The sequence below is a fragment of the Camelus ferus genome, chromosome 21 (assembly GCF_009834535.1).
Source record: "Camelus ferus isolate YT-003-E chromosome 21, BCGSAC_Cfer_1.0, whole genome shotgun sequence".
NCBI classification, from domain to species: domain Eukaryota; kingdom Metazoa; phylum Chordata; class Mammalia; order Artiodactyla; family Camelidae; genus Camelus; species Camelus ferus.
Window position 1 is genome coordinate 28,743,709 of NC_045716.1, and position 26,267 is coordinate 28,769,975.

Below are 26,267 nucleotides of genomic sequence, written 5' to 3' on the forward strand. Positions count from 1 at the left end.
CAGCTCCCGTGGGCAGTGGGTCCTGCCTTTAAGCACGAATCCCCGCCGCCGCCGCAGCTGCCTCCCTGTCAGTTCCGAAGTCATCCTTCTCCCCACCACGCACTCTGCTTATCTCCCTCCTGCTAAAGGATCTCAAATATGCACCCCGGTAAGGTGGAGCCCACACCCGCTCCCGGCCCCTTGCAACGCCAGCTGCCACTTTCTCCCGAAGTAATTAAGATAAATGCAGCTGATAATCTGCCCAGTTTCCTTAAACAGGCCCTCGGGCCATACCTCAGATATAATTTTACCCGCAAAGCTTTATCTGAGCGCTGGGGTAACAGATAGTTTTTAAGCAAAGCGGCAGCTTTTGAAGCAAAAGGAAAGGGGAATGTTTGTCAAATGAATGTCAGAATGAGCGCCACCGCGGCCCCTCAGCGCTCGCTCCCCAGGACTTGGGGCCTGTCGGCCAGCCAGCTGGGACAGGGGCTGAGATGGGCGTGGGGGCACCAAGAGAGCAGCACGCACGGGGCAAGGCTGTGATGTGGCCGTGAGGTCTCGTGCCCGCCACCCTCAGCCAGACCCCACTGGCTCCCTTTGCCCCGTTCATGCCCGGCAGCTGCACACTCCATCCTGGGCCTGCCCGGCCCCTTGGAGCCTGTTCCCCATCTGTAAGGGGGTGAGTGCTAACCTTGCAGGGAGGCTATGAGGTCAAGGCCCTGTCCACACCGTCCTCTGTCATCATCCCCTAAAGCTGAGGGCTCCACAGGGCGGGCTGGACAGTGAGGGACAGAGAAGGGCCGCCTGGGTCCAACCTGACCCACACCTTCCTTCCACACCTGTCCTGCCACCCAGTACCGCGCCACCACCCGGCCAGAGAAGTGCGCACCTGGGCACCAGCAGGCCGAGCCCAGGATGGAGCGGGCAGGGCTGGAGGGGGCTGCGAGGTCCTCGCCCCACCAGGGCACACAGCCCACCCTCACCACGGCACCTAACCTTGACCACCTCCCAGAGGCTCCGGGGGCCAGGGCTTTAGCCCGTGTACTCGGGGCCGAAGCGTGCAGTCCTGTGACAGCCAGGACAAGGGGACCAGGGCAGATGCCGCCTCCCCCGTGGGGCATGTGCCCTCGCTCTCTGGCAGGGCAGGAGACAGGAGGCCAGGGCCCCTGCCTGTGAAGACGTGCGGCCTGGCCTGACCAGAGAAGCATTGTAAGGAGAGGTAAACCCGCCCACGTCTGGGCAGGTCTGTGGCAGGGAGGCTGAGGAGGCCCGGAGTGAGAGCGCGTGGGCGCGGGCCAGGGGCCTCCAGCGGAGATGTGACTGTGTCATGGAAGGTGGGAGCCGGGGCAGGTTTGAGGGTCTCTCAGGTCCAGCCCCTCATGTACAGCTGGGGAATCTGAGGCTGGGAGGCCCAGGGTCACACGTGGGGCTCAGGGCACTGGACAGGACCATCTGTGTGCGGAGCTGTCTGGCCGCCAGGATGTGGGACAGCCCTGACCCTGAGAACTCTCGAGGTCATCGATCCCAGCTTCGCAGGTGGTCACACACATGCCTGGGAGGGCTTCTCAGAGGAGGGGGCTGGAGAGGAGCCTGGAAGAGCAGTGGCCACACTCAGAGCTCACGGCTGCGGGGCTCAGCGAGCGCTGGGCCGTGTGAATGGTCTGCTGACCGTCTAACCTCCCTGCCACAAGCCTTGGAGGTCAGAGCTTCGCTCACCCGAGGAAGTGCCAGAGTGAAGATTCCAGCCCAGACCCAGCTGGTCCCGCCCTGCAGGGACTCCCTGGAAGTGGGTGGGGATCAGGAAGGTGGGAGGCAGGGGAGAGGCATCCTGAGGAGGGGACCGCTCAGGCCAAGGCCCTAGGAGGGGCTCAGGAGGAAAGGCCGGAATGGGGCCGTAGGGGGAGTGGAGAACCCAGCGGAGAAAGAACAGAGAGGCCTTGGCTGAAACAGGGAGGTTAAAAGGGGAGGTGAGGGGAGAGGGTGGGGAAGCAGAGGCCAGGCACCGTGAGGGGCTGGGGTTGCAGGGAGGGCAGAGGCCCAGGCCTGCAGAGGGACTGCTCCTCGCCAGGAGCTGCTGCCCACAGCCCGGGCCGGAGCCAGCCAGCACGGTGTGGGCTTGAGTTTCCCGGCGGCCGGGCCCAGGTAGTGTTTCTGAGGGACAAGGAGACGCCCGCGGGCCCGGGGTTCCCGGGGGCAGGCTGGGATCTGAAGCGTTGATCTCCCCACTTCAAAGGAGCCCCAGGCCTGCTGAAACCCACACCACGAGCACCACGGGGCTTTGCCAAGAGCCTGGGCGGGGACAGGAACCTGAGACTCGGCACACGCTGCCCACACTTGCCCCACTGTCTAAGCCCCTGGACGGGCGGCTGGCATGGAGCGCCCTGGGGTGCCGCAGGCAGAGCGTCGGGCCCACCGTCCCAGGGCCAAGGAGCGAGGGTGATGGGGACTGAGCTCTGCCCACAGGTCAGCACGTGGAGGCAGGGCCACCCCAGGGATGGGGCAGGCGCTGAGGTGAGACCGAGAGGCAGAGCTGCTCTCTGTCCTGCACGGGGCCAGCGTGGTCCCCAGAGGCCTGCTTCCCATCCCTTCCTGCTTCGCTATGTGCTGTGTGACTTGGACACATCACACAACCTCTCTGAGCCTCAGTTTCCTCACCCACTGTTTCTGTTGACTTTTTGCGGCCAAGGCTGTGAATCAGTCACTCACCAGTGTGTGCCCAGTGCCTGGCCCAGCATCTGGCAGAAAGGGAAAGTCCCCTGAATGAATGAATGAATGAATGAATGAATGCATGAATAAGAAGGAGCCAAGGGGGCTCTCCATCCTGCAGGCCCTCTCCAGGCCTCGGCCTGCCCACGCCGGGTAAGGGCACCTTCCTGCCCTGTGATGCCAAGGCTCACTTGAAGCCTTGGAGTCTCCTCATCACTAGGAGGAACTCAAGGTCCCCAAGAGTTGTACCGACGGTTCCCCAACGCCAGGCGACAGCCGGCAGCCTGGAACTACAAACCATTACCAGCTACACTTTCCGCTGCTCCGGAATTGGGGTGCACACTGTTACTTAGGAGAGAGTCACCAAGTCCAGCCCCTGTTCGTAAGGGGGGTGCTGGGCCCCACCTTTTGGAGGAAGGAGGAACAAAGAATTTGTGGCCAAATTTTAAAACCACAACAGGCTACCTTGACAGTCTCTCTCCAAACCACAAATGCACTTGCCATGTCTTCTCTGAGTTTACCCCGCTGGTCTCACTTCACACATATCTGTTGCTCTGCAATTTTAAAGGCCTGAAAAGGACGCTCCATCCGGAGGGATCTGAATACATGCGTAGCCATCCATCCGTTCTGCAGAATGTTCCACAGTGCGTGTGGGTGGAGAGACGGACGGGCAGACCTCAGAACCTCTTTATGGGGTGCACACTTTGGGGGGAATTACCTCCAAGATAATCTGTTAATGCAAAAAGTGAGCCACAGTGTGTGTCGTAGACTTTTGTTGAAGAAGGGGTGGAAATGGGACTACTTACTCATATTTGCTGGTATTTGCATCAAGAAACTCTGGAAGGACACACAAGACACTGCCCCGAGCGTGGACAGCAGGACAGGGGAGGGGGATCCACGGCCAGGTGGGGCTGAGACCTCTCACCGCAGACCTTCGGACCCTGGGACCGTGCGATCTAGGCACACATAACATCACGGAAAGAAGTGTGAATCTCCATTCAGCCCGTGCCAGAGGTGGCCAGCTGACCCGACCCCTGCGGGGCCCCCCAGGCTCACCCAGCTCCCCTCACCTGTGCTGGCTTCTTGGGGCTTGTGGCTCTGTGTAGCTGGGGACCTCCACCGGGAGCCACTCCCTCGCCAGCTCCCCCGGGCTCTTGGCCCCCAGCCAAGCATCAGATCCAGACCCACGCTGACTTGCTTCCCATTTTCCTTGCAGCCAAGAAGTCCCCATTCCCGAGGAAGCTGTGCAGCGACCCAGCTGAGGGCCGACTCCCCAGGTATGTAGAGGGGCAGCTGGCATGGGGGCTGGCAGGATGCGCTGGCAGGAGGTGCCTTGTCCCCAGCCTCCCTACCTACCCTGTCAGCCCTACCCCATTTCCTTCTGTCTCTAAGGCAGTAATCCGGGCTGCCAGCTGCCTCCCCGAAAGATGCGCCCAGAGCCAGCCATCAGGGCCGGCACGCGGCTCCGAACCACAGCCCTGGGCCAGGCTTGTCACCTGACGTTGTCCAGGCCACTCAGGCCAGACCCCCCCTCTCCAGGGGCGGCCGGCAGCACAGCTGTTTCAAACCAGCACAGTCACCTCTTAGTCCTGTTTCAGAGCCCACCCGGCCTTCTCCGCAAGCCCCTCCCTGTGACCTCTCTATGTCTGCTTGGCGCCAGCAAGAAGATGGGGTTCAGAGGGGTGACTGGGCTTAGCAGCTGCAGTGTGAATGCGGAAAGTGCACGGGCTCCCGCTACGGCACAGGGGATCAGGACCAGGGCTGTCCACCTCCCCCACCCACCCACCCCTGTCAGGGGCACGGCTCAGAGCCTGGACCTGAGGGGCCTTCATGTGTCTGACAGCTCCTCCTGCCTGACCTGCCATCCCTGTAAAGCTCAGAAAGCTGTAGGGAGGCCAGGCCCCGGGCCCTTGCCCCTCCTCTCACCAGCGTCCGAGACAGCATGCTCGGGTGGTGAGGGAGGTCCCTGGAGGTCAGGAGGCCCTGGCACAACTGCCCACCTGACTTCTGGGCTCCTCTGCCCAGGAGGTTAAGGAGGGGAGGCCCCACTGGCAAGAGGCCCTGCTCACTCCTAGGGAGGGGAGGACACCAGCCCCAGGTGGGCTCAGAGCCCCTCCCAGCCTGATACGCGCTGGGTCTCCACCCTGCAGCAGAGTGATGAGCTCTGCTGTGGGGCGTCCCGGGAGTCGGCCAGCAAGGGGGCCGCTCCAGGAGGTCGGAATGCACCAGGGGGCAGGCCGCCCTTGCCCAGGCTGCTGGCTGCTGCTCACCTGGGGACATGCTGCTGTTACCACTGTCATTTATTCATTCAACAGACTTCACCCACAAGCCTGCCCAAGGGCTCTCAGCCCACAGATAGAAAGGGGAACTGAGGACTGGCCCCAGGCAACTACTCAGGGGGGAGGGGGCCCCCCAGGCTGATGGGGTGGGGAAGGGTCCGGCTGGCAGAGGAGGGGGCAGCAGTGGGGTGACCTGGCGCCCCCTGCTGGCTGACACTGGAACCATGCCCACCCTGGCCACCACTTTGGAGCTGGGGACCTTGGCAGACGGCTGAGCTCCCTGAACCGTCTCGGGATAACCAGGAAAATACGCGATGCTAACAGCTAGCTCCGGGATTGCTCTGAGGACAAGAATAGCTGTGCCTGAGACCCCCACAGCTGCGGGGGGTTAGGAGTGGGGTCGTGGATACAGGAGAAGGGAGGGGCGAGGGCTCCCCTCACCCAGTGTCTCCCCCAAGCTCCAGAAGCTCAGCACGTTCTGGGTGGGGGGCTTTTCTGCAGAGACATGGGGCTTGTGCTCTGGGCTAGGGTCACAGGCACAGGCCAGAGTCGTGTGACCTGAAACAGGAGCCGGGCTCAGAGGCCCAGGAAAGGAGCCGGCACATTCCAGAGGCTAGGGGTCTGCAGAGCAAGGGGCCTAAAGCCGTCCTGTGCAATTCCAGGTGCAGGGGGTCGGGCAGGTGAAGGACCAGGTGGGAGCCTCGACCGGACTCAGGTGTGCAGTCTCACCTCCCTTATTTCCTTCCACTGGGCTCCCCCTCCATCCTTCCTGGGCTCTCCACCCTGGCCACCAGGGGCCCGTCACTCCTCACAGTGGGGCCACTGTGGGTCTGGAGCCACCTGCCACAAGGGACCTTCCTGCTCAGGAAGCCTAGCAGGGCTGCTGGGGGTGGCCAGGGGTCTTCTCAGACCTCAGGCCCCAAACAGCATTCTCTCTTTTCCTCCTAGTCCTCCCCACCAACAGCCCGCCCCCCACCAACCCCCTTCACGGTCTGGCAGGAACTTTTTTCCCCCTCTCATCTCTCAAGGTGCCGTAAGAGCCAAGCCCTCTCCCCTAAAAGTGGGGGTTATGTGCCCGCTGCTTCCACTCTCAGCCTGCCATGCCACCACGGGAGCCTCGGAGCCCCACAGCCCCCACTCACTCCATCCTTCCCTTGCAGGCTCCAGCGAGGACCATGAGAGCAGGCTTTGCCCAGGCCCCCCGAGGCGGGAGGATGGCCGCCCAGTCCACTTCCCACGGCCCGCATCGGACCACAGCATCCTCCTAGCGCCCAGGACGGAGGGGCCATGCCTGGGGAGCAGCCCCTCAGAGTGCCACCTCCCACCATGACTGGAGACATGCAGCCCTGCCGAGCGGCCAGTGGCACGGGGGGCCCTGCCCAACCCCCCAGCGAGGTCGGTGCCCCAGCCGACAGGACCACCAAAGCCACGGGCAGCGGGGCCCAGGCTACGCACCCCACTGAGACCCAGGTGCGGCAGGCTGGGAAGGTGGGGCCCAAGGCGCCACTCCCCGGAGCCCAGTCCCTGAGCACCCCCAGGAAGGGCAGCAGCCCCCAGGCCCCAGCCGGGAAGAACCTCGTGCAGGCTCGTGTGCGGCGGGCAGGCCAGGCGGACAGCAGCCCCCAGCAGCTCTGCAGTCTGAGCATCACCAGCTCAAGGCCCAAGACCGCCCTGGCCGAGAAGACCCCTGAGAACCCCCAACGAGAGACCCCCCGGCCCCCAGAGGCTGGAACCGGGGCCCTTCTCAGGCAGGGCCACCCCAGGGCTGAGGCCTCACCAGCCCCAGAGGAGCTCAACTTCCGAAAGTGCTTCCAGGAGACCCCCTCCAGCTTTACCTCCACCAACTATACCTCACCGAGCGCCACCCCCGGGCCCCCGCCCCTCAGGGCCCCCCAGAGCAGCGGCGCCAGCCCCTGCCGGGCTGCCCCCTATGTGGAATTCCAGGCCAGCGGGGCCGACGCCTGGCCTCCCCTGGCTGAGAACAGCTTCCCAGGTGCTAGTTTCGGGGTCCCCCAAGCTGAGTCGGAGCCCTTTCCCAAAGGCGGCAGCCCCAGGGTGGTTTCCTTCCAGCACCCCTTCCCAGAGCTGCATGGGGCTGGCCCGAAACCCTTCCCCGAGGATGCCGCTGGGCCCAAGTACTCGGAGAGGGCACTGGTGTTTGCCTTCCACCAGCCTCGGGGAGCATGGCCGGAGGAGCCAGTGGGCACGGGCCCGGCCTACCCGCTGCCTGCCCAGCCGGCTCCCCCACCCCTGCCCTGCTACCCGGGCAGGCCCGGTGGCCTTGACCCCCACAGCGACCTCAGCAGTGCGCTCCCTCCACCTGGTGCTGCTCACCTGGCCCCCAGCCCCTTCTCAGAGAATGCAGCCACTTTCCGGGACACTTTGCACGAGAGCATGACTAATGTGCTCCCTGAGAGACCGCCTTCGGCCCACGATGGGCTGGGGAGCCCCAGGGAGCCCCCAAACTCTCTGCCCCAGAGGCACTTTCCCAGACAGGTGTCTGGAAGCCCAGGAGCCAGCGGGGTGGGCTCCAGCCCACGGCCTCTGGACACGGATCTGGCCGTCTCGGGGCCTCCTGCTGCCATGCTGCCCCCGCTGTGGGACCCCGCCTCAGCCACTTATTCCACGCCTCCCCTGGGACCCCCAGCCACCGCCAGGAGTGTGTTCTTCGAAGCCCAGCCCAGCCCAGGCCGGCGGCTCAGCCTCCCCCAGAGCCCCCCACTGCCCTGGCCCCAGGTACTACCGGCCACCGGGCCTAGCCCCCATCGAATGGAGTTGTTGAACCAGCTTCCCTTCCCCCCAGGCACCCCTGAGTGGCAGGGGGGCAGCCAGGGAGCCCTGGGTGCTGCTGGCAAGACGCCTGGGCCGGGGGAAAAGCTGGTGGTCCTGAGAACCAGCCCAGGCCAGCAAGGCAGCAGCTCCCCTGGGCTGTTCACCTGCAACGGCCTGAAGGACCCTGGAGCCCAGCCCCTGCTCTTTGCGGTGGCCCAGCCCCAAGTCTCACCCCGGGGCACCCCCGGCCTTCCCCCACCCAGAGTGGTGGGGGCCTCCCCCAGCGAGTCCCCACTGCCCTCACCAGCCACCCACACGGCCAGCAGCAGCACGTGCTCATCCCTGTCCCCACTGTCCAGCAGCCCAGCCAACACCAGCTCGGAGGAGAGCCAGCTCCCCGGCCCGCTCACACCCTCGGCCTTCTTTCACCCACCTCCTCACCCCCAGGAGACTGGCAGCCCCTTCCCGTCCCCTGAGCCCTCCCACACCCTCCCCATCCACTACCAGCCAGAGCCAGTCAAGGCCTTCCCTTTCCCCACAGAGGGGCTGGGGGCCGAAGGTGCCTTCAAATGCCTGGAGGAGACCCCGTTCCCCAGCTCAGTCCTCGAGGTGGGCAGCAGGGGGCTGGAGAGCTTCCCCCAGGAGCCACCCCCCTACTCTGCCCACCACTTCCCCCTCAGCAGTGCCAGCCTGGACCAGCTGGACGTGCTGCTCACCTGTAGACAGTGTGACCGGAACTACAGCAGCCTGGCCGCATTCCTGGGGCACCGCCAGTTCTGCGGCCTGCTGCTGGCCAGAGCCAAGGACGGCCACCAGCAGCCCCCAGCGCTCCCCATGCCCCCAGCCGTCCCCTCCGCACAGGCTGCCCCCAAAGCACCAGCCAGCAGGAACCCGAGCCCACTCAGCCACACCAGGACAGCCCCCTTCCTGCTGGGCGGAGACATCCGGCCAGATGGCAAAGACGACCCCCTGAGGACGAGTTTCCTGCCCAGCCTGGCCACTGCCCCCTTCCCGCTCCCTGCCGCGGACCTGGACCTGGAGGACGAGGCCAAGCTGGACAGCCTCATCACAGAGGCGCTCAACGGCCTGGGGTACCAGTCGGACAACCCTGAGATCGACAGCAGCTTCATTGATGTCTTCACTGACGAGGAGCCTTCCGGCCCCCGGGGCTCCACCACTGGGGAGCCCCCCAAGACCAGGGTGGGCGCCATGCCAGAGAGCCAAGCCAAGCCCTCGCTCCAAGCTGTGGACACCCCCCTGGAGCCCCAGCATCTGCACCCTGAGGATGAAGACTACCCGGCCGGCAGGCCCAAAACCCGCTCCCTGGGCCCAGCGCCCACAGAGGCAGATGGGGTCTGCCTGGTCAGCCAGCAGAGGAGAGGAAAGCGGTTTAAGTTGTTCCAGAAAGAGCTGGACAAGGCCGACACCTCCAGGAGGCCAGGCCAGGGCACCAGAGCCGCCCGCCTGAGGCCTAGGAGGACAGGTGACCGGGCTGAGCCGCCCCCACCCCACCCCCGGGACCTTAGAACCCAAGCCCCGAAGAGCCACGCAGACCCCGGCGGACGGGCCCTCCTGGTGGAGACCAGGAGCCCCAAGCGCCTCCGACTGTCCCCCGGCGGCAAGGAGGCCTGGAGACGGCGGGCTCGGGGCGGCACATGGAGCAAGGAGCTCATCCACAGGATTGTGCAGCAGAAGAACAGGGCTCGCGAGCCCCAGGCGCCGCAGGGCCCGGCCACACCGTCCTCCCCACGGGGCACCGCGGGTGCTTTCCCCCAGGAGTGCGACTCCGAGTCGGAGGAGGAGGATGGCCCGAGGCTGCGCGGCCCCCGCGTCAGAGGCCAGCTCCGCCCCAGCGGCCAGCGGTGGCATCGGGGCGAGAAGAGGAAGGAGGGGGACTTGACCCCGGGTCCCAGAGAGGATGGGCAGCAGCGGAAGCCCAGGAAGGTCGTGAGGCAGGGTGCCGCGAGGGACAGGGTCTCGCTGGACCCAGAGGAGCCGGATGGGCCTGGGCCGGGCCTGTCACACAGCCCAGAGGACGGAGTGGACCCTGAGGAGAGAGGCCCCCAGCGTCTCCTGCAGGTTCTCACCGGTGCTGAGACCCCAGAGGAAAACCCTCCACCTCTGGGCTTCCCCCAAGATGCCAGGAAGCCTGACATTTCAGAAGAGTTGCCCCCTGACACCACAGAACTTCTCAGAGAAGCTTCTGCAGACACCTGTGAGGGAGGAAGTCCCTGCCCCCCAACCCCAGTGCACCCACAGCCCAGGGGAGAGGGCCCCCCAGCCTCCCCACAAGGAGAACCGCCAGTGCACGTCGCTGACGCCGCCAACACAGCCCACCCCGAAACCACGGCCCTCGTTTTGAAGCCCCCTGGCCTCAGGTGTGGTCCTGCTCTTCCTCACGGAGGCCCCACAGGGGCTCCAGCTGCCAGAAAGGAGCCTCAGCCGCACTCCAGCCCCCCCGGCGAGCTGCTCCTCGGACTCAAAGTCCTGACTGGCTGTTTCCATGAAGCCCCGTGCCCCCAGCCCTCAGCCCCGGACAGTCTGCCAGCCAGCAGGGCACGCCTCCACCAAGACGGTGTGGACACCAGTTCTGGAGAGCCAGCGCCACCCAGGAACCCACCCTACACCGTCGTCACAGGCCTAGGCAAAGCTGAATTGCCACTGGCCTTAGAGCCCACGCCTCTCTTCTCGGGACTGCCCGTGGGCAGCTTTGACCCACCCGTCTATAGCAGCCTGTCTGGGAATGGGGACACCCACGTGCCACCTGCCTGTGCCACCCCTCCTCTGAGGAAACCCCAGTTAGATCCACCGTACCCCTCGTTTCTGCCCGAGAAGGGCTGGTCCCTGCTGGAGGAAGAGTCTCCGATGCCACCTGGCCATCTGGGCCCTTTTCCTGGCCTCTCAGGGGAAAAGGCATTCAGTCAGAAGTGTCCCAGTGAAGGGACAGTGGCCAGCAGCCTCCCTGCATTATCAGGTAAGGTTGCCAAGTGCAGCTCCGCTTTTACGGGAGGCCTTTCTGAGGAAGAGCTGGAGATCAAAAGGCTGGTCACTGAACTGGAAAGTCAGCTGCTAAGTAAAGGTGCCCAGGAGGCCCCGGGGGAGCAGTCCCGAGTCCAGACGGCAGGCAGCGTGCACAGGGGCACCGCCAGCCCTGCGCCCGTCCTCCAGGCCGCCTCGCCCTGCAGGGACGCACTCTCCGCAGCCAACGTCACCGGTCCTGGGGAGCTGAGCCCACACCCAGAAGGGGAGGAGACAGCTGTGGCCGCTGCGGGGGGCACTCTGGGGAGCCCGGAGGAGGAGTGGCCCTCCTTCCACCCAGAAGCAGCCCTGCCCCCCAGCACCCACGGAAATGGGGCCAGCCTCAGTTTCCATCCAGTGCGGAAAGCCAGGGTCTCCAAGACAGGGCTCCTCCGCGCAGAAGGGGACATCGGGGCCCCTCTGGAAGTCTGTCTGCTGGACCCTGGAGAACCACTCACACCCCCATCAGATGTGGGAAGTTTAGCAAAGTGCAGCCCCAACCGTGAGCCTTCACCTCCTAAGAGTAACAGGACCACCAGAACACAGCACAGCCAAGCCCCCCCACTGCTCCTTCCCTGCACACAGGGAGGAGGGCCTTCCCCGGGATCCTGCAAGGCACATGTGCCCTGTCCAGGTCCCCCTGAGCTGGAAGCATTTGGCAGCCCTGTTGCCCATCTGACACCTAGCTTGGCAATTCGGGGTGCCGGGGTTCTGCCTCTGGGTGCCACCCCACCTTCTGGTGCCAGTCACAGCAGTGCCCCCAAGGGACACTCTGTGACAAGCACAGGTGGGTCAGAAGGAGCAAGGCTCCTCCGCCCTGTGGCAGGGGGCCCTGGCCCCGAGCGTAATGAGCACTTTGTGCCAGCAGGAGCCTCCACAAGTCCTGCCTGCATGCCTGACCCCAGCCCCAGCAGGAAGCCCCCGGCCCCAGCCACGAGCCCCCTTCATCAACTCCAGCTCCTGGTGGCCAGAGCAGCTGAGAGGGAAGACGGCACCCAGAGCTTACAGGCTCCCCCCGCTGCCAACACCCAGAGCCCTCAGCACGGCGGCCCCTCCGATCTGGGAGGGGACAGTGTGAGCCGTGGGAAAATGGCCTGCAGCCCTGCCCAGAGTTTCCCAGGGGCTGTGCAGCTGACAGCTGACCCTGCTACGGCCGGGTGTCAGCTGGGGCCAGAGGGAGATGGATATCTGGGCTCACAGGGCCAGGCCAAGAAGCCTGAGAACCAAGTCGAGGCCAGCTCACTGCAGCCAGGTGACCAAGGGAGGCCCAGGGGGCCGGACGACCTTGCCACAGCCAGTGCCAATGCTGAAACCACACCGGCCTGGCTGGTGGGGGCTGCAGACCAGCTGAGAGGGCAGCGCCAAGGAAGCAGGGAAGCCGTAGGCCTTTGGAACAAGACACGGGCCACCCCCAGCTCCACCTCCTCTGAGGCAGACCCTTCAGGCCTAGCCTTGGCAGCAGCCCACACCCGAAATGGGCCTGAGGACCAGACTCCAGAGGAAGCAGCTGGCCCAGGCCTTAAGGAACATCTGCCTTTTGCTGGGGAGAGCCCAGCACCCCCGATCAGGGCCCTGGCCAGCTGCTCCTCCTTGCCTACTTCTGCAGCCACCCTCGGTCCCTGCAGCCTCCAGCCCCTGCCCCGGGAAGACCCTCCTGCTGCACCTTCAGGTGAGCTAAGGGGGCCGCCCCCAGAGTCTCCATCCTGTGGGGACCCTACCAGCCCGCAGCTTCTGCCAGCCCATTCTCCTGCCTGGGCACCTCCACAAAGGGCCGACTGCACCCCAGACCCCACAGAGGCTGGGGCGCCCCTGGCAGTGCCCCCATCTTTGAGGACAAGCCCCTGTGGCCCCAAGGAAAGCCAGACTTGCCACCCTCTCCTGGGGGACTGCAGCCCCCTGGAAGACCCTCCCAAGGGCCAGCCCAGCTCCGTCCATGTCCTCAGTCCCACCCATGAAGGGGACCACCCCGGAGGTCGCATGTCAGGAGCCCCAGAAAGTTCCAGAAAAGAAAGGGCACGGCAGTTTCCTGCCTGCGCCACCCCTCCCCGCCCAGCAAGGACCATCTGCACAGTAGCCACCATCAAGGCCTCTGCCCTGCCTGGCACTCCCACCACCGGTGGCCTGGGGGCAGACAGAGGCCCCAGGGCCGAGTGGCCAGACCCCCACTGCAGGGGAGCCTCGGCCCACACCCGCCCCAAGGGCCCGTCCTCCGAACCCCCAGGCAACAGGGAGGGCCAGGGTGTCACCGCTGTGCCCGCTGACCCTTCCACACTGGGGACTGCAGGGCCAGACCTCCACACCTGCTGGGAAGACGAGGCAGAGGCCAGCTGCCAGGGACAAGAAGGCCTGGAAACACCTGGGGCCACGCACCCTGGCATCGCAAAGGCATCGCGAGCAGGCGCCAGCGGCCTGACGGTCACCTGCCCTTCCCCAGAGTTCTTCCCAGGCAGAGCCACGTCCCTGAGCAGCACAGCCAGCAACTCCAGACCCAACTCCCCCCAAAACGTCAGAAACCTCCTCCGCCAGAGACCCCAAGGGGATCCCCTCAGTCCCCAGGACCCCAGACAGACACCTCACAGGTTTAGAAAAAAGCCTGCGTTCACTGAGAACGGCCACTGGAGGGACAGAGCCCCCAGTGGGAGGCCTGTGACCTGTGAGGTTTGCTTGGCCTCCTTCCGCTCTGGGCCGGGCCTGAGCCGCCACCGAGCCCGGAAGCACGGACTGCACCGGGATGCTGCCTCCCAGCCAAGCCCACAGGCCACACCTGCCCCCAAGCCTGGGAAGCCCACAGCCCAGACATGCCACCCCCCCGGGAAGAAGAGCCGCAGGGCACCCGGGAAGGAGAAGACAAGGCACTCGCTGGAGGGCCCAAGCCTCGCCGCGGGGCCGCCTCCCGTCCGGGGCACCGAAGACGCCCTGGGTTCCGAGATGTCAGAGAGGCTTAGGAAGGGGCTCAGCGTCCTGGGAGGACCAGGCTGTCCCCCAGGCTGGGAACCACACCCCCCAGGCCTGGTCAAGCCAGGGGTGGACGTGAGGCCTGCAGAGCCCAGGAAACGGGACCAGCTGGAGAGGAATGAGCCTCGTCCCAAATGGGCAGAGAAAGGAAGGGGCCAGAGGCGGGGCAGACCCCCCGCAGACTTCCCCAGCAAGTCAGAGGGGAAAGTCAACAAGAAAGTGCGGAAGCCGCGAGCGAGAAGGTTCCGGGAGGAGAGCGGTCCCCAGGTCCCTCCTGATGGGGTTTCAGATAGAAGCAACTGGAATCCGTCACCCACCACTGCCAGCTGCCCCGCTCCCCCGAGCCACCACCTCTCGCCAGAGGCAGAGCGGGAGACCCAGGCCACACAGCCACCTCCCCTGGCCACGGACCCAGAGGAGACATCCGCGAAGAAGCCACCCGGGGATCGGGTAGTGGAGGAGGCGCCTCCGGGGGAAGAGCCAGGGGGGCGGAAGGCAGCCCTGGCAAGGGGGTGCCGGGGGCCCAGAGAGACCAGGACGTCGGGTGTCTGCAAGGAGCCGCCCGGGGCGGCTAGGGGAAAGCCTGCAGGCGACGGCAGAGTGGCTGAGAGCGGGTCGGGGCGAGGTGCCTGGGATGGACGCGAGCCCCCCTGCGGCCCCCCAGGTGCTCCTGGGGCTTGTGGTTCCGAGGCAGGTGGCGGCAGTCGCCCCCAGGTTCCCCGGCACGGCCCAGGAGACGGGGTCCAGGAGCAGCAGAGCGCCATTCCCGGAGCCCCCAGCCCAGACCTCGGGGACCCTTTGAGCTTGTTTGATGATGAGGCCTCCTTTTCCCAGCTCTTCCCCCCAGGTGACCGCTTGACTCGGAAGAAGAACCCCCGTGTCTACGGGAAGCGCTGTAAAAAGCCCACGTCCCCACTGCGGCCAGAGCCCAGCGGCCAGGCAGGGGACAGCGCCGCCCTGAGCCCCGCCCGCCTGCCCACAGACCTCAGCGACTCAGGCTCGCCCTGCCTGTCCCACGAGGACCCGTGGGGGGGTGTGGCCGCAGGTCTGCCGGAGTCCTTCCTCCTGGAAGGCTTCCTCAGCAGCAAGGTGCCTGGCATCGACCCCTGGGCCCCGAGCCCCAGCCTGTTGGCCCTGGAGCCTGACCTGGAGGCAGACCCCCGCCACACTGAGGACCACCCATCAGAAAACATCCCTGAGCTGCACATGGTCCCGCCGGCTTGGCGAGGCCTGGAGCTGCAGGCCCCCGCCGACAATGCCACCTCTCCTCTGGGAGACGTGAGCCCGGAGCCCCCCGACCTGGAGCAGGAGCTCTACGACTGTGGGGTCCCGGGGAGCGCCGTGGGTCTGGAGACGCTTGGCGCCAAGCTGGAGGTGCAGGCCCTGTGCCTCCCTGAGGGTCTCTCCAGCGTGAGCTGCTTGGGCTTCACAGCCATGGCCGGTTCCCAGGGCCCACGGAGCAGGACAGTGGAGGCAGCCAGGGCAAGAAAGGCCCCAGGCAGAGGCCGGCTGGCCAAGGCCCGGAGGGCGTCCTACAAGTGCAGGGTGTGCTTCCAGAGCTTTCGCGGCCTAGGCGAGCTGGACCTGCACAGGCTGGCCCACAGCCCCTCGCCGCCCCCAACCTGCTACATGTGCGTGGAGCGCAGGTTCGGCTCACGCGAGCTGCTGCGGGAGCACCTGCAGGAGAAGCATGTGCAGAGCAAGGTGGGGCCGTGGGCCTGCGGCATGTGCCTCCGGGAGGTGGCTGACGTGTGGATGTACAACGAGCACCTGCGGGAGCATGCTGTGCGGTTTGCCCGCAAGGGGCAGACGCGGAGGACCCTGGGGGACCTGCCTGGAGGCTGGGAGGGGGACGGCGCGGTCATGCACTTCCTGAGTGGTGTGGTGGGGCAGGCGTCCAAACCCCACAGGGGCAAGCGTTCTGTCGGCAAGGCAGGCAGGGGCCCTGCAGACACCTTGGGACAAGACTCCGGAGCTGGGAAAGAATTCCCGAGGGAGAGGCCGAGACCCAAGGCCCGCAGCAACAGCTCAGACCCAGACCCAGACCCAGACCCAGACGGTGCCTCAGCCCAGGGCAGTCCGTCAGCCTGCGCGACCCCCGCCCCGCCCGGCGGCTCATCCCCCGAAGCCCGTTCCAGCGGCGAGCCCCTCCTCCCGGCGGCCCCCGTACACCAGGACTGCAAGGACCCAGCCCGCGATTGCCACCACTGCGGGAAGCGGTTCCCCAAGCCGTTCAAGCTGCAGCGCCACCTGGCGGTGCACAGCCCACAGCGCGTCTACCTGTGCCCGCAGTGTCCGCGGGTCTACCCGGAGCACCGGGAGCTGCGCGCGCACCTGGGCGGCGAGCACGGGCTGCGCGGGGAGCTGGAGCTGCAGCACACGCCACTGTACGCCTGCGAGCTCTGCGCCAACGTCACACACATCAGCAGGAGGTCCTTCGTCTGCAGCTCCTGCAACTACACCTTCGCCAAAAAGGAGCAGTTCGACCGGCACATGGACAAACACCGGAGGAGGGGGCAGCAGCCCTTCACGTTCCGTGGCGTGCGGAGGCCCAGAGCCCTCGGGCAGAAGGCCCCCGCCCATGAGGGCTCCCTGCCCAGCAAACGGCGCAGGGTGGCCCCGCCCAGCAGCCCCCCTAGGTCCAGTGTGGACCGGCCTTTGTCCCGGAGCAGCAGCCCCACCCTGAGCGAGGGGTCCCTCCCAGCCCTGCTCCAGCCCTGCCGAGAGGCAGCTCCCAGCACCATGGAAGGGCAGCCCAGGACCCCAGAGAGGCCCATAGACCCTGTGGGCCATCCGGTCAGGGGCAGTGATCTGTCCTCTGACCTCCAGGAGCTCCTGCCCCCATCCCTGTCTCCTTTCCCAGCAGCCTCACCTGATGGCAAAGATGGCCACAAGCTGGACCAGGCCCTGGAGAGCTCCGGGGACGAGGCTTCCCCTGGCAGCCCAGAGCCTCTCCTCCAGGAGGCTGCCCCGTCAGAGGGCTCTCTGCCCCAGCCGGGGGCCAGAGGCCAAGATGTAGGGGAAAAGAGGGCTGCTGGCCCATTCTCAGGGAAACGCAGGACCCCGAGCGCCCCTGGCAAATGTGCCCCTAACCATCGCCCAGAGGCCTCCTCCCTGCTCTGGAAGGAGAAGCAGGTGTCCACATGTCACGTGGCACCTTCGGGGGCCACGGGAGGCCCCTCCCACAAAGGTAGTGCCACCAAACCTGGGGGCTGCCGGAGCTCATCAAAGGACAGGTCAGCTTCGTCCACCCCTAGCAAAGCACCCAGGTTCCCAGCACAACCAAAGAAGGCGGCGGCCAGTCCAACACACGGAGAGCTAGCCCGTGGCACTGAGGACAGGCCAAAACCCACCACCCTCAAAGCCAAGCCGGGCCCCAGCTCCCAAGGTGCTGGAGGCCCCCAGCAGGGCACCAAGACAGCAGGTGGCAGCCAGCCCCAGCCAGCCAGTGGGCAGCTCCAAAGCGAGACAGCCACCACCCCTGCCAAGCCCAGCTGCCCAGGCCAGGGCCCCGCCCCGGACAAGCCCACACCTCGAGCCCCAACCAAAGGCTACCCCAAGGGACCAAGGGAAGCTGGTGAGCAGGGGCCACGAGGGAGCCTGGGCCCCAGGGAGGGTAGGGACAGTAGTGAAAAGAAGAGAAAGGGCCGGGCCCCAGGGCCAACCAGGGGTGAAGGTGTGGGGAGCCTGGGGAGGGGCCCCTCTGTCCCTGACAGACCCTACCGGGCACCTCGAAAGCAGGCAACTCCCAGCCGTGTGCTTCCCGCCAAGCCCAGGCCCTGTAGCCAGAACAGCACAGTGCCCCCCCAGCCCTCAGAGCTGCGGAAGGGGGAGCCCAGCCACACCCATGGGGATACCAGACGTGTCAAGGAGGGGTTGGGCAAGGCCGTACCCCAAGGGAGACCCCTGCACAGGCCCCCCAGGATGGGCGGGGCTGTCCACGGCACTGAACCCACCCACCCCCGGGCCTGCCGGACAGCAGAGTCCCAGAGCCACCTCCTCAGCCAACTCTTCGGGCAGAGACTAACCAGCTTCAAGATCCCTTTAAAAAAGGACCCTCCTGAGTAATTTACAGGAGCCAGTGAGTGCCTGGGAGTGGGGCTGGGAACACACCCAGTGCATGGGCCCCTGTCTACGTGAGGAGCTCCAGTCCTCTGAGAGAGTTGGCCTGCTGGCCACATCTTAACCCACTTGGCTTATAGTTCAAATGCTCAGACTTTGCGTGAGAGCTGAGACACATGCTTGAGCTGGGCCTGGGATGGAGAGCAATACCTTTCTATCTGGAAGGCAAGGGTGAGGGGCGGGCCAGCTGCAGCCTCTTTGAGACCACACAGCTATTTTCTCAATATCCAGAACTTAGAGAGCAACTCACCCCACCTTGCCCCATGTGCCCCATTTCCGGGGCCTGGTATGCCACAGAACCCCTTGTGGTGAAGGTTTGCACAGGGTGCTCCCACCCATATCGTCCAGCGGGGAAGTCAGTCGAGGCAGCCGCAGGTCAGATGACGGCAAGCCTCCTCTTAGTCTCATTGCTGCTGTTGCTGGAATTCTAAAGTGATGCTAGACATCAGACGGGGCGGGGGCAGAAGAGCCGTTTGCGAGCCACCTGCCCCCTCCCCCTGCCCTGCCCCCCGACAGAGCACAGCAGGCCTTCTCTGACCACAGGCCCATGTCAGCTTTTATCCGCGCTGCCGATGGGGAAGCAGGCACCCTGACCCCTGGGGACCCGGCCCACTCCCGCCGGTCCTCCCCCCAGCCTCCACAGTTGCCCTCTCCAGAGCCTGCCTCCTGCACGGAGCTCTCTGCTGCACGTATCAGCAATTTTACTCTGAAGTTTCTGGTGCTATTTTCGTGTTGTAATGTGAATACAGGCTTCTTTGATTTGTTTTCCCTGGGGGATGGGGTCGGGCCCAGGGGCCAGAGGGAATGTGCGTGTGGCCCACAGGCACCAGAGGCCAAGAAGTCCTCCGCTGGCTCCTGGAGCAGCCGGAGGGGACCCTCAGGCCGGGCTGTGGCGCTGCCCCAGTCAGGGGGCGTCTCATGCACTGACGGGACCGAGGGGTCAGTCCGCACATCCTTACTGAGAACCGTGTCTTCACGGGGCAGGAGGGTGGGGAGGCTTCCTCTGTTCTTAGGTATCTCTGAGGTTCGTGGTTCGTTTGGTTCTGTTTTTTCACTTCTACCTTGGGTGCAATGCGTATGTCAAAAGTTTCTATTTTGATATTTTAAAAGAGACCAAACCAGGCCCAAACTGCCTTTCTAGAAGGTGTGTGTGCCACTCAGAGAGCCTCCTTAGCGCTGATAAATAAAAGCTGAGGGACTCTGGGGTTGTACATAAAATCGCAGTGACCTCACGCTGTCAGTGTGTGCACACGATTTTCACAGGGAGCCTCCTGCTGTGGCGTCTGTCCTCCACCAGCCCCACCCTGCCTGCCCCACCTGAGCCACCTGCCCTGCAGAGCTGCCCTCTGCAGGAAGCGGTCCCACCAGCCCCCCAGGTTGGTCAACAGAGGGACGATGCCACGGCCCTGGGTGGGGCCCTCTAGAGCAGAGCCGTGGACGGAGTGGCGGGAGTAGCTACTAGACAGCTCGCGGGGAGACTCGGCGGGCAGCAGAGGCAGCAGGAGGGCTCAGGCCCCTGGGGCGCGGTGTGCCCTGAAGACCCCTTCGAAGACCCCAGGGTCCTGGACAAGCAGCAGAAGGGGCTGTCCCGGGCTAGGTACCAATCCCAGCCCTGCCCCGCCCCTGACAGCTCCCCAGGCACGAGGGGGCTCTCATTGCGAGCAGGTCCCTGACCACACGTGCTGGGGGTGGGGGGGAGCTTCGCCAAGCCCTTCCACAGGGAGAGGGTCCCACGTGTGCCACCGTGACACCAAGCCGCAGCCCCGCCCTGCCCGCTCGCTCTCGCTCTTCCTGCCAAGCCCTTGCCCGTGCAGTTCCCTCCACCAGGAACGGCCTCCCCAGAGCCTCTCAGTCAGTCACAGCCTGTCCCAGCGATGTCCCCGCCCAGGTGGGCTGCCCCGCTGCACCTGGCATTTGCATACCTACAGTGCACTGGGGAGCAAGCCGGTGGCTTCCAAGGAGGCACGGGCTGGGGAATGGGGTTGGGGTGGATGGAGTCCGAGCCGAGTTGAGAAAGGCCATCTGGGGCCTTGGTGGTGGACACCGTGGGGTCAGCTGGGTCCACAGCACCAGAGGCCCCGCTCAGCTCACCACACCTTGGGCTGCCGGGGACCAGCATCCTTGTCCCTGGAAACACTGGAGAGTGCAGTTCCTGACTGCGAATCAGACACTGGGGCGGCCGGGCACTCTGTGCCGTCACCTCACTTCGGGGTCTGAGGCTAGAGACGTCGGGGACAAAGATGTTCCCAGGGCAAATGTGAGCAAACCCACCCCACCTGGGCCCTGAGTCCCCACTGAGGCTGCGAGACCCATGGTGTGGGCCGCACCAGCCTGGCCAGCAGGTGGCAGCATTCGCTGGCACAGGCCCCGACGGCTCCCCCTTGGCCTCCAAGCCCCACCCACAAACCCCAGACTCTTCCAACAGGCCCAGAGACACATGCTCACTGTACACGCGTGTGCACCCCTCCGCGCCTCTCATACACAAAGCCACATGAGTGACTCGGGGCACATCTAGGGGACCTGGCCCTCGAGGGGTCCCAGGGTGGGCGTCCGGAAAGGCCCCATATGAGCCATGGGAGTGGGCCAGACAGGGCAGGAGAGGGTCTGGGTGGGCACAGACCCCGTGTAGGGACCACAGCTCCCTGAGGACCTGAGGAAGCTGAGAAGGACCTCCCCACCCCATGTCCTCGAGCAGGACCACTCTGCCTGGGCCTGAGGACCTAGCTCGCCCCATCTAGGAAGCCAGAGTGCCCCTCACCCCAGACTGCAGGGCACCCCCAGCTGCCCCACGGCAGCTGTGTCAGCAGCAAGGCCACATAAATGGCTGCGTATACAACTGCGTCCCCTACCAGGTCTCAGAGACACCCCCACGACCCTCGGCCCCACCACCTGGAGACGGGCTGAGAGAGAAGACAGTGCCTGGGAGCAGGCGGAGGGGCCAGGCTGGGGGGCACATGGGGGTCTGCCTCGACGGGGGGCGGCGGGAGGGAGCAGCTGGTGCTGAGCGGCAGGCGGGCGGCTGCGTCCCCCAGGCCCCGCCGCAGGGAGGCTTGCCGCGCGGCCGGGGGCACATCCGCCCAGGACGACTGGAGGACCATATTACAGCAGGCTTCCCTGGGCTTCCAGGCCGCAGACACCTGCCTCAGAGAACCCAGCCTCCCAGGGAGAGCGTGCAGATGGCCACTCCCACACAGGCGGAAGAATCCGCATCTAAAGCACCCCCAGAGAGTCTCAGAGGAGCAAAGGGCCACCAGCGGCCAGTGTCAGGGCTTCTTGAAGCACCTCCCGTGGTCGAGGACAGGACTTGGACGCCATGGGGCCTGCCCATGCCACCTGCAGGTGGGCTCTGGAGGTCCGACCCTGAAGCCACACACCCGCAGACCCCGTTTCTCCACCCGTCCAGCGGGGGGCAGTGGCCCCAGGTCCTGCTGCTGTGCCTGTAGGATGGCAGCCCCAGAGCAGCCATGACAAGCTTCAGGGCGTTGCTCCTTTCCGCCCGCCTGCGCCTGGGTGCCCAGGGTCACAGCCCCTTCCCACACGGCAACGTCTGCCTCACTAACTGGCTGGCACGGCCCTGTGGGCTGCAGCTCGAGGCCAAGGCCTCCTCCCTGGAACGCCAGGCAGCGAGAGAAGGCAGATGGGGCTCTCCAGGCCCTGAACAAGCCGCACCTCCATCTCAGCCGCCGAGAGGCCCCAGGACCATTTCTGGGGCCCCAGGCAGGAGCACGGTGCATTCAGCCGGCTCGGTGAGCACCAAGGGACAGCAGAGCTCTGGGCTGGGGCAAGAGACACACGCTCATCACTATCCCTTCTGGCCTCGGTTTTCCCACCTATTAAATGGGCACAACAATCACCAAAAACCCTTGCAGCCCTGACACTCGGAGCTCCCTCCCAGTGTAAGTCTGTGGCCCATTGACCCGGGCTGGCTCTCACTGGCTCAGCCCAGACCCTTGACCCCCGCCGTCCACTTGCCTCCCTCCCTCCCCTCCTCAGGTCTTTGTTCAAGTGGTACCTCCTGTCTGCGGCCCCCCTAACCCACTGCTGAGATGGCAGCTGCACCCAGAGCGCCCCATACCCAGCCTGCTTAGTTACAGCACGTTTGACCTTCTGATGTGCCCCACGGCCCACTCCTTAATCCTACTGTCCCGTTACTGGACTCTGAGTGATGCATCCTGTGTGCTGTTCCCGGTCGGTTATACCTTCATGGTATGGTGGGAGCCCAAACCAAGTTTGTGGGAAGGAGAGGAGGGGGAGGGGAGGGAGCAGGGGGAGAGGAGGAAGGAAGGAGAGGACGAGAAAGTGCAGATAGCGTCCTGTCTGCTGATGTAACCCACCTGACCCCCACTCTCATCACTGGGAAATGTCTAGATAGTTCTTCCTGTCTGTGTCCGGCTGGTAAGCAGACCACACCTGGGCAGCCGCATGCACAGTGCTCACACTGAGGACAGTCTCCGGGCAAGAGCCTCTGTGTCCCGGGGTCTCAGAGGGTGCAGCTTGTTAGAGTTGCTGGTTTCAGAGAGGACCACTGAGCAGGGAGGAGAACAAGCTTGTCCTCTCACTCCCTCTGCTTCCCCCAGACGTCTGAGGGATGGCTGGTAGAGATCAGACAAGGTCCCCAGTTGCAGGAGCCCCATCTCCAAGGCCAGAGCCAGCCCCAGCCGCCGCGGGGGCTACCCGGGCAGCAGCCCGCCCACCGGGGGCCCAGGCAGCCGCTAGTTGTCACCGTATCGCCTGGCTAACCCCGCTCCACCCACAGGCTGCCTCCGATTCCTCTCTTAATTTATTTTGACATCTTTGCTGCTGTTTGACCTCCTTATGGAGTCACGTGGTGCTTAAAACTCATTAAAACCCCATTGAAACAGGAAGTTAATTAAACCCTTCACAGAGCTGGTGCTGACAAGCGTCGGCATGGGCCCCTGGCACTGCTGCCCGGAGGCTCCAGGGCCCTGGACTGACCGGCAGTGGGGGGAGCAAGGCCTGGGCCCCTCCCCCCCAGCACAGCCACCAGGGTCCATTCTGGAGCAGCAGGTGTGCGTTTCCTAGGGCTCTGCTGCTCACCGGCTGTGTGGCCTTGGGGGAGTGACTCGCTTCTCTGAGCCCCAGTTTCCTTGTTTGGCAAATGGGAATCCAACAGTCCCTTCTTTAGAGAGCCCTCATGAGTGGACAGTGTGTTGACCTACGTGAGGGCTCAGCACGGGGCCTGACACAGAGGAACCGTCCATGATGTCACTCCTGTCACTACTAGTGTAAGGTAACAGAGTGCTGAGGGCCGTAGACGAGGCACCTGGGCCAGAGAGGAGAGGCCTAATGTGGCTTCCCTGAGGACGGGTGAGTGAGCCAGGCACTGGGAGGAAGGGGAGCAGCTGGCAGCTGGAACAGCTTATGCAAAGGCCCTGTGGCCACAGGATACCTGGACCCACGGACAAGGAGGTTCAGAAGAAGGTAAGGGGAGGGCAGGGCCTGAGATTATCATAGTTGCTCTGTGGAAGGTCCCACTGGCTTTAGCCTGCAACAGGGCCGGGAGTGGATGTGGGCGACCAGCAGTGGTCAGGGTGATGGTGAGGGAGGCTCGGAGCAGGGCTGGGGGTGATGACAGCGTCCCACAGGCGTCTCAGAGCTGTAAGGAGGTGAAGCCAAGGACACTGCTGGGGACAGTGAAGCAGAAAGCATGGTGCGGCCTGGCAGTCAGCGGCTCCTCACCTGGCCTGGGCTCAGGACAGGCTCCTCCAGAGTCTGCCCCAGCCCCAAGCATTCGGGGACCCACCTCTCAGCCCTCCCAGCCTTCACATCTGCTCTTCTCTCAGCCAAGAACGCCCTCCTCTCACCACTCTTTCTCGAGTATTCTCTTCATTCTTCAATATCCTGCTTGAGTTTCTAGAATATTCCATGGCTCCCTTGGGCAGAGCCTAACAACCAGTGCAGAGCCACAATTAGCCCCCTCCCCACCCGCAGCCACTGCATGGGCCTGGGCAGCCCTCCTGGGATGGGTCAGCACAGAGCCAGGCCCACAGGCTGCCAGCCTACAGGTCGGAGGGCAGAGAGGGACCAGACACGAGCCTAGAACCAGAGGCATCAAGGCTGGAGGAGCCCTGAGGGGTTGTGTCCCCTACCCCCACCTACAGGTGAGGAAACCAAAGAACTTACTCAGGGTCACACCCTCCAAAATGGCAGAGGCAAGATTTGAACCCAGTTCGCCCGGCGCCCAGGCCAGGGCTGACTGCCCAGGATCACAGGAAGCTCAACCATGGAGGCGCTGTAGGACCACTCTGAGGCTCACTGTCTTCATCACCACCACTGCAGCCTTGGAAGCTGTGTCCTCCATCCAGCTCTGCCGCCTTCTGCCTGGGTGACTGTGACATCATAACCACTGCAGAGTTGCACAGGGACATCCTGAGACACTGTGAACCAGCCCACAAAAAGGGCTGAAAAAATGCTGGTGATGGTGATGATGACATCGCCCCCAAGTGGGCACCCAGAGCCGTCCCCAGCAAGCTTTCCTGGGCCTGGACAACCCTGGCACCTCCCTGGGGGCCTCCAGGGAGCCTGCTATTATGCCTTGAAATCCAGCAAAGCAGGAAATAACTAGGCTGTGGTCAGGGCAGCCCAGCTTCTTGGTGGGCCTGACAGCCCCCAACACGGATTGAGTGCAATTCTGTTCTCTCTACTAGTGACACTTGGATGTGAATCTCGGCACTCCTCGCGGACACACAGGGGCAGCCCGTGGAGGATACAGGTGTCCGAGTGGGACAGCGTCAGCAACCCCACACCCTGCTCCTCCTCTCCCATCTGATCAGGGGCTCCTACAAAACCCCTCTCACTTGTCACCTCCTCCAGTCAGCCTTCCTTGACTTCCAGTCTTCTTCCTTGACTTCCTTGACTTCTCCAAAGGTGGTCATTCCTGCTCTGGGCTGAACCAGGCCTTCCCTTCCACAGAATTTCTTGCTCCTGTTTCCTCAGTTCATTGTCATTATTAGCAGGCTTCCCCTGAGGGTATAGGGGCTTGTGTGAGAGGACCTGTGACATGGCCAGGCCAGCCATCACAAGCAAGCTGCAGTTCCCTCACCTGTACCTGGAGGTAACAGCAGCTCCTTGCAGGGCAGACAGAGGGAGCAAAGCATGGAAGCAAAGTGCTCCAGAAACAGCTCAGGCCTGGACCAGGGCTGTCGTAGCGTTTCTTGGGCCCGTGATCGTGCATGGAGCCCCACCCTTGGTTTAATGCTCTCCTGTCCCTGCCCTGAAATTCTTAATTTTGGGAAAAGGGGCCCCACCTTTTCATTATTCACCGAGCTCTGAGAATGATGTCATGGGTCCCGGTCAGCAGGCTCTGTTTCTGACCTGCCTCTGCCCCTAAGTCCCTGGACAACTTGGGTGTGTCTCTCCCCTCGGAGCCTAAAGTGACCAAAGTGATGCCAGCCTTCTCCTCCTGCACCCTAGACAGACATCACTAATCGATCCTGCTGACCCTTGGATCCCTCCTCAACACAGATCCCCAGCCACTCCAGCAGCACCAACCTGGGTGCCACTTGCTGTGCATGGAGCCTCAAACCCAGCACAGGTCCAGCCCATGGCACCGCCTCCAGGAATCCCCCTGAGGGCCTGACTGCCAGATCCTCATCCTGTGAAGAGGCCCCTCTTTGGGAAGACAGCAGGCCCAGTGGGAAACCCAGACAGGCAGGGTCCCTTGTCCAGTTGACAGATATTGTGAGAGCCCTGGGCTGAGCGAACCAGCCAGCCATGGGCCCTGCTCCCCAGAGAAGGGGTATAGCGCCAGGCAGCTGTAGGAAGGCTGCACCCATTGGCCCTGGGCAGGGAGTAGGTCTCCTGGCCTCCCAGCCTGAGTGTTCTTGTCTGTCCAGGGGCAGCCCTCAGCCTCCTGCCCTGCCCGCTCGTCTCCGGCCCTCCTGAGAGCAGCAGCAGGGCAGGGGAGAGTGCCCAGTCTCTGAGGGCAACCCCTCTCCTCTTCCATGGGGCAGGGGCAAAGATCACAGGAGTCAGAAAGGAGGGGGAGGGTCTTACCGCAGAGTGTGCTCAGCACCCAGTCAGCCTCCACATGTAACAGCTGTGGTGATTATCTGTCCTCAGTGGGGTGGGCCCAGCCTCCTGGACACTCGTCCAGGCGTCCTCTCTGCAAATGTCTTCCCACTAGCCCCTGGGCTCTGCTAACTTCCTATTTCTTGTGAGTGTAGGGGATGGGGGCAGGGACCAAATGCAGGCCAAGAATATTAAAAGAACACAGTTGGGCTCCCAGGGCCAATTCTAATGCTGTGTGACCTTGAGCCTCCCTGGAAAGTGGTGGACCCCTAGGATCCCCTGAACACGTCCCAAAGGACAGAAGGGTAGGTCTTCATTTCCACGGCTGGAACAGGCAGTTCTGACCCTCTGGGAACCTCGCTCCCTTCTGACTGTTCCCATCAGGGAGGGGCGTGGGGGGTTCGC

General features: G+C 64.3%; 1 protein-coding gene across 7 annotated transcripts in view; it reads left to right on the forward strand.

Annotated features, from left to right (window-relative positions):
• The window catches only part of ZNF469 (zinc finger protein 469), a 233,108-nt gene extending 214,059 nt beyond the window's left edge, over positions 1–19,049 (forward strand). For all 7 annotated transcript variants that reach the window (XM_032464532.1, XM_032464533.1, XM_032464535.1 and 4 more), the window contains 2 exons: positions 3,902–3,962; positions 6,125–19,049. In XM_032464532.1, the coding sequence (XP_032320423.1) occupies positions 6,252–17,777 (11,526 nt within the window). In that variant the 5' untranslated portion in view covers positions 3,902–3,962; positions 6,125–6,251 and the 3' untranslated portion in view covers positions 17,778–19,049. The remainder of the gene's footprint in view (positions 1–3,901; positions 3,963–6,124) is intronic.
• The last annotated feature ends 7,218 nt before the right edge of the window (positions 19,050–26,267 follow it).